The following is a 14,237-nucleotide window of genomic DNA, read 5'->3' on the forward strand; positions in this document are numbered from 1 at the left end:
GTTAGATTCAGCATATCAAAGAACCCCATATATTCAATTTTTGTTGAAATCAAACAAAGTTCAATTTTGGACCCCAACTTGGACAAACTTGAAAACTGGTCCCATAATCAAAAATCTAAACACATGTTTAGATTCAGCATATCAAAGTACCCCAAGAATTCAATTTTTGTTAAAATCAAACTTAGTTTAATTTTGGACCCTGTGGACCTTAATGTAGACCAATTTAAAAAACGGGACCCAAAATTAAAAATCTAAAAACACGGTTAGATTTGGCATATCAAAGAACCCCAATAATTCAATTTTTGATGAAATCAAACAAAGTTTAATTTTGGACCCTTTTGACCTCAATATGAACCAATTTGATAGCGGACCCACAAATAAAAAATCTAAATACATGGTAAGATTCAGCATATCAAAGAACCCCATATATTCAATTTTTGTTGAAATCAAACAAAGTTTAATTTTGGACCCCAATTTGGACCAACTTGAAAACTGGGCCAAAAATCTAAAATCTAAATACATGTTTAGATTCAGCATATCAAAGAACCCCATATATTCAATTTTTGTTGAAATCAAACAAAGTTTAATTTTGGACCCCAACTTGGACAAACTTGATAACTGGGCCCATAATCAAAAATCTTAACACATGTTTAGATTCAGCATATCAAAGAACCCCAAGAATTCAATTTTTGTTAAAATCAAACTAAGTTTAATTTTGGACCCTTTGGACCTAATGTAGACCAATTTAAAAAACGGGACCCAAAATTAAAAATCTAAATACATGGTTAGATTTGGCATATCAAAGAACCCCAATAATTCAATTTTTGATGAAATCAAACAAAGTTTAATTTTGGACCCTTTTGACCTCAATATGAACCAATTTGATAGCGGGCCCACAAATAAAAAATCTAAATTCATGGAAAGATTCAGCATATCAAAGAACCCCATATATTCAATTTTTGTTGAAATCAAACAAAGTTTGATTTTGGACCCCAATTTGGACCAACTTGAAAACTGGGCCAAAAATCTAAAATCTAAATACATGTTTAGATTCAGCATATCAAAGAACCCCATATATTCAATTTTTGTTGAAATCAAACAAAGTTTAATTTTGGACCCCAACTTGGACCAACTTGAAAACTGGGCCCATAATCAAAAACCTAAACACATGTTTAGATTCAGCATGTCAAAGAACCCCAAGAATCCAATTTTTGTTAAAATCAAACTAAGTTTAATTTTGGACCCTTTGGACCTTAATGTAGACCAATTTAAAAAACGGGACCCAAAATTAAAAATCTAAATACACGGTTAGATTTGACATATCAAAGAACCCCAATAATTCAATTTTTGATGAAATCAAACAAAGTTTAATTTTGGACCCTTTTGACCTCAATATTAACCAATTTGATAGCGGGGTCCACAAATAAAAAATCTAAATACATGGTTAGATTCAGCATATCAAAGAACCCCATATATTCAATTGTTGTTGAAATCAAACAAAGTTTAATTTTGGACCCCAATTTGGACCAACTTGAAAACTGGGCCAAAAATCAAAAATCTAAATACATGTTTAGATTCAGCATATCAAAGAACCCCATATAATTAATTTTTGTTGAAATCAAACAAAGTTTAATTTTGGACCTTAATGTAGACCAATTTGAAAACTGGACCAAAAATTAAAAATCTAAATACACGGTTAGAATTGGCATAACAAATAAATAAACGTGGTCAAAGATTTTACAAATCTAATGCACCATACTGGTCTTCCTTTATAAATATGCATTTCTTTAAACATAATTCAAAAGCAGTGCAAGGGAAGTAACCAAAACGTTGTTTTTTGGATTACCTCCCTTACACTGTTTTAAATTATCTTAATTGTTCATTAACCATTACTTTATACATAATTTAAAAGCAGTGTAAGGGAGATAATTTCAATGATGTATTTGATTTATCTCCCTTACACTGCTTTAAATTATGTTTTGTACTTAAGTATTGTCCATTAATGAGGACAACCTTGTTTTTCCCCCTTTTTTGCCCCTAATTCTTAAACGGTTTGAGCAATAACCCCCCCCAAAGCAAATCCTAACCATCCCTTTGTGGTATGGAAACTTGTAGTATAATTTCAGAGAGATCCATACACCGTTCCACAGTTATTGTCTGGAAACTAGAAAATGCTTATTTTTTGCCCCTTTTTGGCCCCTAATTCCTTAACTGTTGGTACCATAACCCCCAAAATCAATCCCCACCTTCCTTTTATGGTATTGAACCTTATGGTAAAATTTCATAGAGATCCATTCACTTAAACTAAAGTTAGAGTGCGAAAACTAATGCGTCTTCGGACGACGACGCCGGACGAAGACGACGACGCCAACGTCATACCAATTTACAACCACAAAAATTTTTTAGCGGTCGTATAAAAACTAGAAATAGCAAAAATTATCAGCAAAAAAACAAAGATCAACAAATAATCTGACATGAACAAAATTGTCAGTGGACTCCTTATAGAAATTATTATTTTTGAATGATGATCTTTTTTGCTATTTAATTATAGCCTTTCTCTATATAATTAGCAAAAAAACATTGTTAAATACGTTTCAAGGACAATAACTTTTTTAAAAAATTTCCCTCAAGATATGGTCATAATCTCAATTCAAATTTCCAATGGAGTTTGCAACCATAATTACCCATTTAAATACATCATAAAATTCTTAAAATAGAAAAGACATACATAATCATGGCTAAAATTAATATTCCTTAATCAGCATTTTTAATAGTAACTTCTAAAAATAAATTGATAGTAAATCACCCCAAGACAATACAACATTTCTTTAAACATAATTTAAAAGCAATGTAAGGGAGGTAATCCAAACATAACAATGTACTTTTAAGTAATTGTCCATTAACCAGGAAACCCTTGTTTTCCCCTTATTCCTAAACATTTTGAGCCATAACCCCCCAAAGCCAATCCTAACCATTCCTTTGTGGTATGGAAACTTGTGGTCTAATTTCAGAGAGATCCATACACCTTTCCAAGTTATTGTCTGGAAACTAGAAAAATGCTTATTTGGGCCCCTTTTTGGCCCGTAATTCCTAAACTGTTAGGACCATAACCCCCAAAATCAATCCCAACCTTCCTTTTGTGGTTATAAACCTTGTGTTCAAATTTCATAGATTTCTATTAACATATACTAAAGTTATTGTCCGGAAACCAAATGTCTTCAGACGACGACGTGATACCAATATTTTTGCGGTCATATAAAAATGAGTAGAATCAAATGTAATTGGCGGTTATGCATAATTTGCTATAAAATGTTGGTCACTGAAAATTTTTAATTGCAACAGGAAAGGGGAAAAATGTTCTTTTTTAGGCAGTATATGTGCAATCGCTGTCTTCATGGCATATTTGACTCAATTTCCTTCGATAATTTGAAGGAATTGTATAAATCAGCATGCATTGCTTATTACTTACTTAAATGACAAAAAGAAACCTGCTTCTGGTGCCTCACATGAACCTGAGGCTGATGCTGCTTTTCAAAAGCTAACAGAAAGCATTTTTTCTAGGTCATTCTTGCTAGATACATATTGTTCCTTTCTTCCAGAAAAAAATTATAGCATGTATACAACTTTCCTCGGAGTTCAGTATTTTTGTGATTTTACTTTTTTTTTCAAACTGCAAGTACAAACTAGAAAATCATTATGGACGACAAAGACAAACTCCAAGTGATGGCATAAGCTCACATGGCCCAAATTATTTTTAACTAGGTATGGTAATTGCTGAACACTAATAAAGGCAAATTGAAAAAGATATATTATCATTGCTGAAGAATTTTATTTCTAACATGGGAATCCATGAACTTCAAAACATAATTACATGAGGTCCAAACCCTATTTAAACTGATCATATCCGTTAAAACAAATTCCAGGTTACAATACATTATCTTATCACACTTATGTATAATCATCGTTGATTGGCACAATCTAGCACTTATTTCCATAACAAATATCTTTATGTTAATCATTCTTAATAAAAATGTTAGTATTTCATATGCTATAATAATTACGATTTTGATCTCATAATTCTAAAAAATTTACAAACCAACTTTTTTTTTAATATTTTGTCTTTGCTAGTATTAAAAAATAAACAAGGGTATGAAAACAGTTACAACCTTATACATGTACATCTATTCTATTTTTTTTTGAACTTTTACCATGTGATAATATCAAGTTATAAAAACATGTTTAATGTACAAATTGATATTCTATTTATTAACAATTAACTTTTTTACTTGATGTAATGGACTATTTCCAGGAATTTTAATCCTGGGAGATTCAGACTCCAGAACTAGCCAAACTTAAATCCCTTTCCAAGAAACCATGAGAGTTCATTAGGTGCTTATTTTATATTGCAATCCCACTATCATTAGACTTAGAATCACTGTATTTTGATCCCTGTCTTATTTCTGTTTGTCTTTATTATACAATGTAATATCAAAACTTGTACTCTTCTAAATAAAAAAAATATCTTATCACAAAATTCAATTCTTAAAATTAATACATAATAACCTTTTAAATACAGACTTACTTATGGAAAACAAAACATATCATACAACAACACAATGTATAAATGAAATGACACTTCAAAGGTCAACAAATATGAATTTCAAAAGTGCAAAGTTTTAACATGATAAACTATTCATACCAACAAAATAAATCTGAACACGTAATTCTGGCTTTGTGGATTTTCTTTAAAAATTCATTGTAATCACACAATATCTGACAATTTTATGCATTAAAATGCATAAAACATACAGAAATATATAACCTGACCAAAAATTTGATTATTTTCCCAATTATCCTAACCACAAGTAATACACTCTTTTCTAGTGACCATTAGTTGACACAGAACATAATTTCCGTTTTAGAGAACAATTTTGTCTTGGTCTTTATTACTAGAGTGTCATGGGTTATTTTTTAATGGAATGTAAAACAAATCGTTAATTTAATGAGACAAATGTGAGGTGCATCTAATTAAAATGGTCCTAGAGAAGAACAATAGTATGATGTATAAAGATTTAACAAATAAAAATACAATGCAAATAAACACATGCAAACATTTAGTCTCTTATGGGGGAAAAAAACTTGTTTTTAAGTAAGAAGGCATATTTTTCAATTATTTCTCATATTGATTTAATAAATTCACATACTTATAATGTAAAATCAGAAATTATTGTGAGCATTTATTATTGCGATTTTGACATGATCAACCAAAATTTAGATTAATTATTGTGATTTCAGGAAAAATTGCATACAGATATATGTAACAGATATCAAAAATGTAATTCTCAACCAGTTGCATTATTCGCATTAATAAATTACAGTATATAATTATTAATTCAAAGAAGTTGTCTTTATAAGTAACTTCTCAATCAAGTCATTTCTTCAACATTTGAAAATTGTGTAATTCTATGACTTTTAACATCCTCATCTAAATACATGTCAAACATGTTATAAAGTAGATTGAAACATAAACAACAATAGCACTATATAAAACCAAATATACTGATTTACATCACAATCACCTAGAATCTTCTTAAGGATGTTCGCTCCTCTGTTCCAAAATAACCAGCTTTTTAAAAGACTGTTATAAATTCATAGTATAAATAAGGGAACTTAAAAAGCATAAAAAATGAAAGGTCTGTGTCCTTGTTTTTTCATTTCTTCTTTTTATAGATATAACCAGTTGAAAATTTGGTGGGAAATGATTCTCTCTATATTGTTCATACATTTAACATTGGTACCTTTTATCTTCCTAAAACTATGAAAAAATAAAAAAGATATTATAAGATTTAAATAAAAGAAGAATGTGTCTGAGGACATGAATGCTCCCACTCAAGCCTTGCAACGATAATGGGACGGACGAACAGAAAGATGGAAGGACGGAAAGACCGACGGTCAAGGGTCACACTCAATGCCCCCGTCGCGAGGATAAAAAATGGCTTTTTAAACTATACGTCATAAAATTATGGAAAGAAAAGTTGGGGTTGGCAGGAATTATTTTATTGGCTTTACAAACTAGAGGATTCTGAATTTCTAATAAAAAGTCAAAAACAAGAGTAGCAAACATCCTTATAATTGAAATTTTTATCTTAAATTGCATTTTCAAAGGAAACACCTTATATTTTCTATGGAAACAGTTGTTCTGTCATATATACCTACTTAAGGTAGCACAATACAAATATTTTTTTACTTCCAATCTCCAACCTTTAAAATGATGTTACTTTCTTATGACTGCATACAAATTAATAAAAGAGGTATATATAGATAGATAAAAGATTAATCTTTTAAATGAATGCAATATTTTTGTTATGCAATCATTATGTGATCAATTATTATGCAATTAATGGCAAAATCTTGGTCAGTTCACTTGAATGAATTTAGCTCTGACATCTCTATAACTACACAAGAAATTTTAACGTTATCTTAATCAACACAGCAGGAGCTACAAAAGGGTGTCTCAAATTATCGCTATCATATTCCATTCTCTCATAAATCTGTAATTAGTGTAAACATCCTTACCACATAAAAGTAGAGATTATTTGATTAGGTGTAAAATTTGATCTATACATTCTATCCAAAATCTGAGACACCCTTTTGTAGATAATGGCTCTAGGAACAACATATTATAAAATCAACCCTCTCGGGGTATCCATGAAGAAGCTAATTTCAATTGAAAGTGGAAATTTCTTGTAAAATTTTGTAGACACAGTTAAAACTATAATTAATTACATAATTGTTGTATAATACTAACATTGCATTAATTTGAAAGAGTAATCTGTTAGCTATCCATAAATACCACTTTTATAAATTTTCAAGCATTATAAAGAAAGTTACAGCATTTTAAAACTGGGGAGTTGAAGGTATAAAATCTTTGTATTGTGCTACCTTAAGTATTCTACAATCTCAAAACATACTGAAGTTTGAATAACAAGGTTTTGTGTATGTACATCAAGTGAAAACAATTTCACAAATAAACATAATAAAAAAAAATAAACAAGAGTGCACACGCTGAAATGTCTCACCTGCTTTACTGACCATTGATTTTATGTTGAAAGTCTTAAAGATAAAAGTTTAACTAAAATTATCACAGAAACTCAGGTCAGATAAATGCTGTCAGACAGACATATACACCTTAAAAATTTTTCATACACAAAATATAGTTGACCTATTGTTTATGATAATTGAAAAATAGACCAAAACAAAAAAAAACTTAGAACATTGACCAATGAACCATGAAAATGAGGTTAAGGTCAGATGATATCAACCCAAGACATATACACCTTACAATCATTCCATACACCTAATATAGTTGACCTATTGCTTATAGTACTTGAAAAACAGACCAATACACAGAAACTTAAAATTGACCAATGAACCATGAAAATGAGGTCAAGGACATATGATACCTGCCAGACAGATATGTACAACTTATGAACTTTCCATACACCAAATATAATTGACCTATTGCTAATAGTACTTGAAAAATGAGGTCAAGGGCATTGGACATATGACAGACGGAAACTTCGTAACATAAGGTATCTGCATACAAGATATGAAGCATCCAGGTCTTCTGCCTTCTGAAATATAAAGCTTTATATAATAGTTTACGCCACCTCCGCCGGATAGTAATATCTATGTCTCGCATGGCGAGACAAAAAAGAAGAATTGAAAATCTAAATGTTTGCAGTAGTTACATAGAATCCTCTTAGAAATTAAACATGATCTGATAACAATCTGTTCATTAATATGATGTATTTACTTGTGAAGTCTTCAAAATGACAACAACATGATGCTGTGCTTCTTCTGAAATCATAATAATTACTTTAATAGTTATGTTACTATTACAGAAAGAATATCATATGGCTTTTTCAATATCACACCTATATCAACCCAAAATTCTTTGTTTGATGTTGCCTCCCCGTGCCTTGAATGGTTTGGTAGGTAGGTAGGGAAATTTTTTTTTTTTGGCCAACAACATAAGTTCATAAGTTACATGTTTTAGACAAAAAAAACGACATTAGAGCAGGAAAAAATCTTTAAAAAAAACTTGAACTAATTTGTCTCATAAAATTTTTCTGGTTGGCTGCTTTTTAGGTGGGTGGGTAGGCAACATCAAACAAAAAAACGACATTAGAGCAGGAAAAAATCTTTAAAAAAAACTTGAACTAATTTGTCTCATAAAATTTTTCTGGTTGGCTGCTTTTTAGGTGGGTGGGTAGGCAACATCAAACAATCTAAATTTCATTTTTAGCCTTATGTCCAGAACTGTCATCTGTGATGTCATTGTACCAATATCAATATAAAATTCATAAATCTCACCTAAACTGGCCTTTATACACATACTTTTTGGGTGAATTTGGATATGAGCAAAAGTGTCATCCAAAAAAAAGATATGTCAATCATACCTATTTTGGAGAGGCTGTTGATTATGTCTATATATTACATATTGAACCCCCCTAAAATGAAGTTATCTTTAAAGCTTTTCCTTAAGCACAAGAAGTTTGAAGGCATAAAAAAGTGACATCTGACAGGTTAATGTCTTGTGAAGGATTTTATTTTGATAGATTTAATACTTTCTGTTTTGTTTAATTCATGGGACGGACATTTACCTTACTATAAACTACGGTAGTAAACATGTTACCAGGAAAATGTTGTACTTTCATTTCTATTCAGAACGAGAACATGTTAATGTAATATGAAATTTAGCCCTGCTTTGTACTAGACCGACACACTGAGCTGAATTTTTAACGTACTAGTTCACAACAATCCGCAGGAAGACATGTCACCTTACCCGGACACATTATTCTGACTCGGAGCTAACCAGTCTTTGCTCTTACTCCTTAATGCCAAGTGCTTAGCGGAGAAGCAGCAAATAGATATAAGAAGATGTGGTATGAGTGCCAACGAGACAACTCTCCATCCAAGTCACAATTTGTAAAAGTAAACCATTATAGGTCAAAGTACGACCTTCAAATACCAATTTTAAAGTCTTTGGTTTGACCTGGCCGGGGTTCGATCCACTACCTCCCGCACTCTAGGCAAACACGCTACCAGGAGACCACCAATGCGATCATTCAGAATTGAAGATAAGAATATTGTACATAGGAATTGTTCTTATTTGTCAAAATTTCGCAATGTACATTCAATGCTAGAAATGAACTCCCTGAAAATTCACCATCCCTTTATATTGCATTGTCAATCTTTGTTAATCTTGAAATATAAACTAAACTATAAGATAGCCTTAATAACACAATTATATATACAATGAACTGTTGACACAGAGATTTGTCTCGCCTCTTTGAAATTTTGATAGAATAATGCAAATATTGAATCCAAATGGCAATATTTAGTCATATAAACTACTGTATGCAAAACATCTAAAGTCAATGAACCATGGCTTAAGGTGCAGGACCAAATAATCTCCATGGAAATGAGAAATGCCAATGCTTATAAAACTGCATACCAAATACCATTAACTTATGATAAGTAGTTCCCTAAACACTAACCTAAACACCAACTTTAACTTGTAAACAATGTAAAAATTTCAAAATCAATGAACCTTGATAAGGGGTGGGCCAAATAATCTCCATGGAAAAGAAGACTTTCAAATGCTAATACTATCATTGACTATACATGAGTGGTTCCTCTTAAACTGATCTAATCACTAACTTTAACATGTAAACTATGCAAAACATTTCAAGTCAATAGACCATGACTGAAGGGTTGGAGCCAAATGATCTTCATGGAAATGAGATGTGCCAATGCTTATGCATCTGCATACCAAATATCATTAACCTACCACTAGTGATTCCCTTAACCTGACCTAATCACAAACTACATGTACTGTAAATTCAGAAATTATTGCGATGTTTTTATTATTACGAAAATGCGACAGGGTAATAATCGCAATAATTTAAACTCGCATTTTGAAATTTTTTTATATGAATTAAACAGGATTTTTCTCAATATCGCAAAAATTAAAATTGCATTTTAGTCTAAAATAACAACATCACAATAATAAATGCACGCAATAATTTCTGAATTTAAAGTAATACATGCTAAGTAGGCAAAAGTTTCAAAGTCAATAGACCATGACTGAGGGGGGTGGGGCCAAATTATCTCCATGGAAATGAAATGTGCCGATGCTTATACAACCGCATACAAAATATCATTGACCTACCACTTATGGTTCCCACGAAAACTGACCTAATCACAAAATAATACATTGAAGCTGCCAACGCTGTCAGAAACAGCATACCTAAGTCTTGCTTTTTCACTGTCAAGGCGAGACAAAAATGATGTGATATTCTTAATGCTTGTCCACAGATCTTTGGTACTGACATTTGTATGAAGTTATTAGCCAGTATAATGCCTTATAAAGCAAGCTGACTGTATGTATAATTAGTATATATTGTTTACCTGTTATAATGGTACATGACTAAACAAATATGAGACAGATTCTCCATTGTGTGTTCTTCTCACAGCCTCAGCTAGAATGATGGATATATCTATACACTGAAGAAAAACACAAATAAGTTTAAACAAGCATTCTGAGAGTATTGCATGGCAATACATAGTCCCCTACCGGGTAAAAATTCATTATACTGGAACAAAATGCTAACTTGTTATATAACTTGTCATGGTGTAAAACTGTAAACAATAAGAAAATATCAAGTCAATATCTTCAAGCATGACTAAAAACAGTGTGGAAAACTGATTAAATGAGTGAATTTTTCAAATCTAAGGACCATAACTCTGCACAAAATTATCAGACCGAAACAAAATTTCAAACTTGATCTGTATAACTTGTCATGATAAAACTCTATACCTATTATCAATCAATATCTTCAAGCATGATGAAAAAAAATGTGGAAAACACTATAACATTAGATATAATTAATAGTTCTCGAAAATTAGATATGATGTAATACAGTGTATATCTATTTTCAAATTATAATCAAATATAATTAATAGTTCCAAATATTTTTTCTTTTCTTTTGTCACAAACTAATATAGATTTGTAACTTATCTATAAAATGAAACTAATATAGATTTGTAACTTATCTATAAAATGTCAACAATTTTTATCTACACAATGTAATGTAATATATACATTAATAAAAATAGATTATTATCTAATTAAAGGATTTCACTTCATAATTTTATATATATATATATATAGCATTCAGAAAATTAGTTTATACAAAATAACAAACAAACCTGCCAAAAAATTCTTCAAATAATTTACCAAAGAATGTCTTTTAAAAAATGAGTTATCTCCCTTTGTACAGAAATATGGTTTAACATAGTATTCTAACATTAGATATGGTCCAGAGTTATGGTCCATAACTCTGGACTAAATCATCAGACCAGAACAAAATTCGAACTTGATCTATAACTTGTCATGGCAAAACTATATACCAAATATCAAATCAATATCTTCAAGAACTAAGAAAAAAAGTGTGGAAAGCTGATTTGCCGGACTGACGGATGGACAGATGGACGGACAGACAGACGGACAGAGTGCAAACCTAAAGTCCCCTTCGACTTCGTTGGTAGGGGACTAATAAAAACAAAATATGTGTACACTCATGACAGCCTCAAGCCCTCAACTCAAATAATTGATATATCTGTACTCTGACATAACTGACATACAACCAAAAATCTGTTTCACTTTTTGACTATCTTACAATTTTAATGCATGAATCTATTATGAGTTTATTTACCTAGAGTTATTGATATATATGTGTGCTCAAGTATAACCAAATGGTGTCACATTCTTGACATAAGCTTGAATACTGGATATTAAGCTATACATGTACACAAAATTGACTGATATTTATCTTGAAAACTATATGAGGATAATGAATGGGAATTATAATAATATATTCATGTAAAATATTCAGATAACTACCCTACCTGTCATGCCTGTTATGACTACTAAAATAAAAGGTAGAGATACCTTATGGGGTATTTTTTTATTATTGTGAAAATTACATTGGGACATGTGTCACAAAACCATAAACTCACATTTTTAATTTTGATACTGTGGATTCATTTATTTTCGTGGGTACCAATTTTTGTGGATTGAGGAAAAAATGTCTTTTCGTGGATATTTGATTTCATAGTTTTGTCAAATATTGCCTACAAGCCTATAGAAAAATTTTTCTTCATTGGACATTTGAATTCGTGGTTCACATTCACAAATGAAATCAATGAAAAATTGGTATCCAACAAATAGTAATGAATCCACCAGGCATGGGGTAATGCAAATTTGTAATTGTAATGCATGATAATGCATTACATTTTTCCAAGTAATTGCATGTAATGTGTAATGCAGCAATTTGTGCATTACATGTAATTGTAATATAATGCATTACTTTAGCAAAAAGTTGTGTAATTTCATGCATTACATGGCATTACATGTCATTACTTTTTTCACATACTACATCTTTAACATATTGTTGGAGTTTTAACTAAACCAAATTTAAGATTTCTTGATTAACTAAGAATATGTTAATCATTAGAATATATTCTTTATTTCATCTTATTTCATACATTTTCCTGCATAAAAAGATTGATATTTGAAAAGCATAGCTGTATTGTTGTCATAAGATCAAATAATATCTTTGTTTTGCTTAAATAAAAGATAATTAAACTTTGTTATAAAACACTAATTAGTTTGTTTAACAATCAATATGTTCACCATTTAGACAATTGTTCATTAATTAAGGTCTATGTTTATTTTATAATTAGGGAAGTAATTCACAGTAATTAAATATTTCGTTTAAAATTAAAAAAAAAAACAACAAAAAATATATTTATAAAAGTAAAGTCAACATTAAGTTAAAATAATTAAAAATTGTAAAAGTCAAATTAAATAGACTTTTTACATGTATACTTATATTCAATTCATGGAACAGTTACTGCATATGCTACAATCTTTTGTGATTTCTAGTTGTTTTTCAAAATGTTTAATTTTTCTATTCACTAATAACATTTTCAAATGTAATGTGTAATTCAAGGCATTACTTTGCAAAAGTAATTGTAATATAATGCATTACTTTGATAAATGCATGTAATTGTTATTGTAATATAATGCATGGTTTGGTCAAAGTAATTGTAATATAATGCATTACATTGCAATGTAATTCGCCCCATGCCTGGAATCCACAGTAGCTTAATTTGAGTGTAGCATTTGTGTCCAGTGCTCAACAATCAAAAATACTAAAGCACACACAACTTTCTTTATTTAGAGATTATTACAAACTCACAAAGTAACAATCAGCAAAATTTGTTTCACACATATACAACAAGCACAGATTTGAATAGTTTACAAATGGTTGTATGTTGCGGTGACTGTTTGTGAATTGTTGACCTTAACACACTATGTAACTCTAGAGCCAACAAGCCTACTCTAAATTGAAGAGTTTTCAAGGTTTTTCAAGAATAGAAATCTGTTCAAAAAGGAATCAAAATTAAACAATTATTTTTCTAATTTTATACTGTACATGTGTACCTGAATTTTTGGTGCTTGTTTTTGCCTTTCTTCCTGAGGTATTGTATTGGTTACAACTACAGCTTCAAACACAGATTCATTGATGCGTGTAATGGCTGGACCAGAAAATATTCCATGTGTACAGATGGCATATACTTTGCTGGCTCCAGCTTCTATCAATCTAAAAACAATCAGAAAAACCTAATGATTATACCCTTGGTCAATACTGATGACTATTTTGTAGTTAATATATGTGCACGACATTTTAAAGATACAAGTTTTAAGCAAACAGAAATTAGAGCATTTAAGAAACTGAAAGCATGAAATGCAGTATATGATCTGAATTCCTCCAAAAATGCTAAAATCATCATTGATACCTTTATCTAACGAGAATAATTTCTTGAAGAAATAACGGGAAGAGCAACTTAAACCCAATCATGCTTATAAAATGTACACAGATTTTACATTTCTGTCTTGGGTCCGTGTTTTACTTTGTCAAGTCAACATCCAGTTCTACGAAAAAGTGCTTTTAAAAAAACGAAAGTAAAGTTTTTAACAACGTAATTTTGCACAAATAAAGAGTCTTAGGCAGATATTAATATGCTGATGTTGCCCACTTCGATTGATGTACTGTCAAATGTACTGTCAATTTAACAGTTTATGTCAGAACATCGATTTCATA

The 14,237-nt window shown here is 30.4% G+C and overlaps 1 protein-coding gene across 1 annotated transcript in view; it reads right to left on the reverse strand.

The window, feature by feature from the left end:
- Positions 1 to 3,809: 3,809 nt before the first annotated feature.
- The window catches only part of LOC127714480 (ribose-phosphate pyrophosphokinase 2), a 28,788-nt gene continuing 18,360 nt past the window's right edge, over positions 3,810 to 14,237 (reverse strand). Inside the window, exons 6-9 of the mRNA XM_052220538.1 lie at positions 13,577 to 13,736; positions 10,477 to 10,572; positions 6,943 to 7,860; positions 3,810 to 6,215 (exon numbers count right to left, since the gene is read on the reverse strand). Coding sequence (XP_052076498.1) covers positions 10,480 to 10,572; positions 13,577 to 13,736 — 253 coding nt within the window. The 3' untranslated portion in view covers positions 3,810 to 6,215; positions 6,943 to 7,860; positions 10,477 to 10,479. The remainder of the gene's footprint in view (positions 6,216 to 6,942; positions 7,861 to 10,476; positions 10,573 to 13,576; positions 13,737 to 14,237) is intronic.

Source organism: Mytilus californianus, unplaced genomic scaffold (assembly GCF_021869535.1).
Source record: "Mytilus californianus isolate M0D057914Y unplaced genomic scaffold, xbMytCali1.0.p SCAF_9, whole genome shotgun sequence".
NCBI lineage: Eukaryota > Metazoa > Mollusca > Bivalvia > Mytilida > Mytilidae > Mytilus > Mytilus californianus.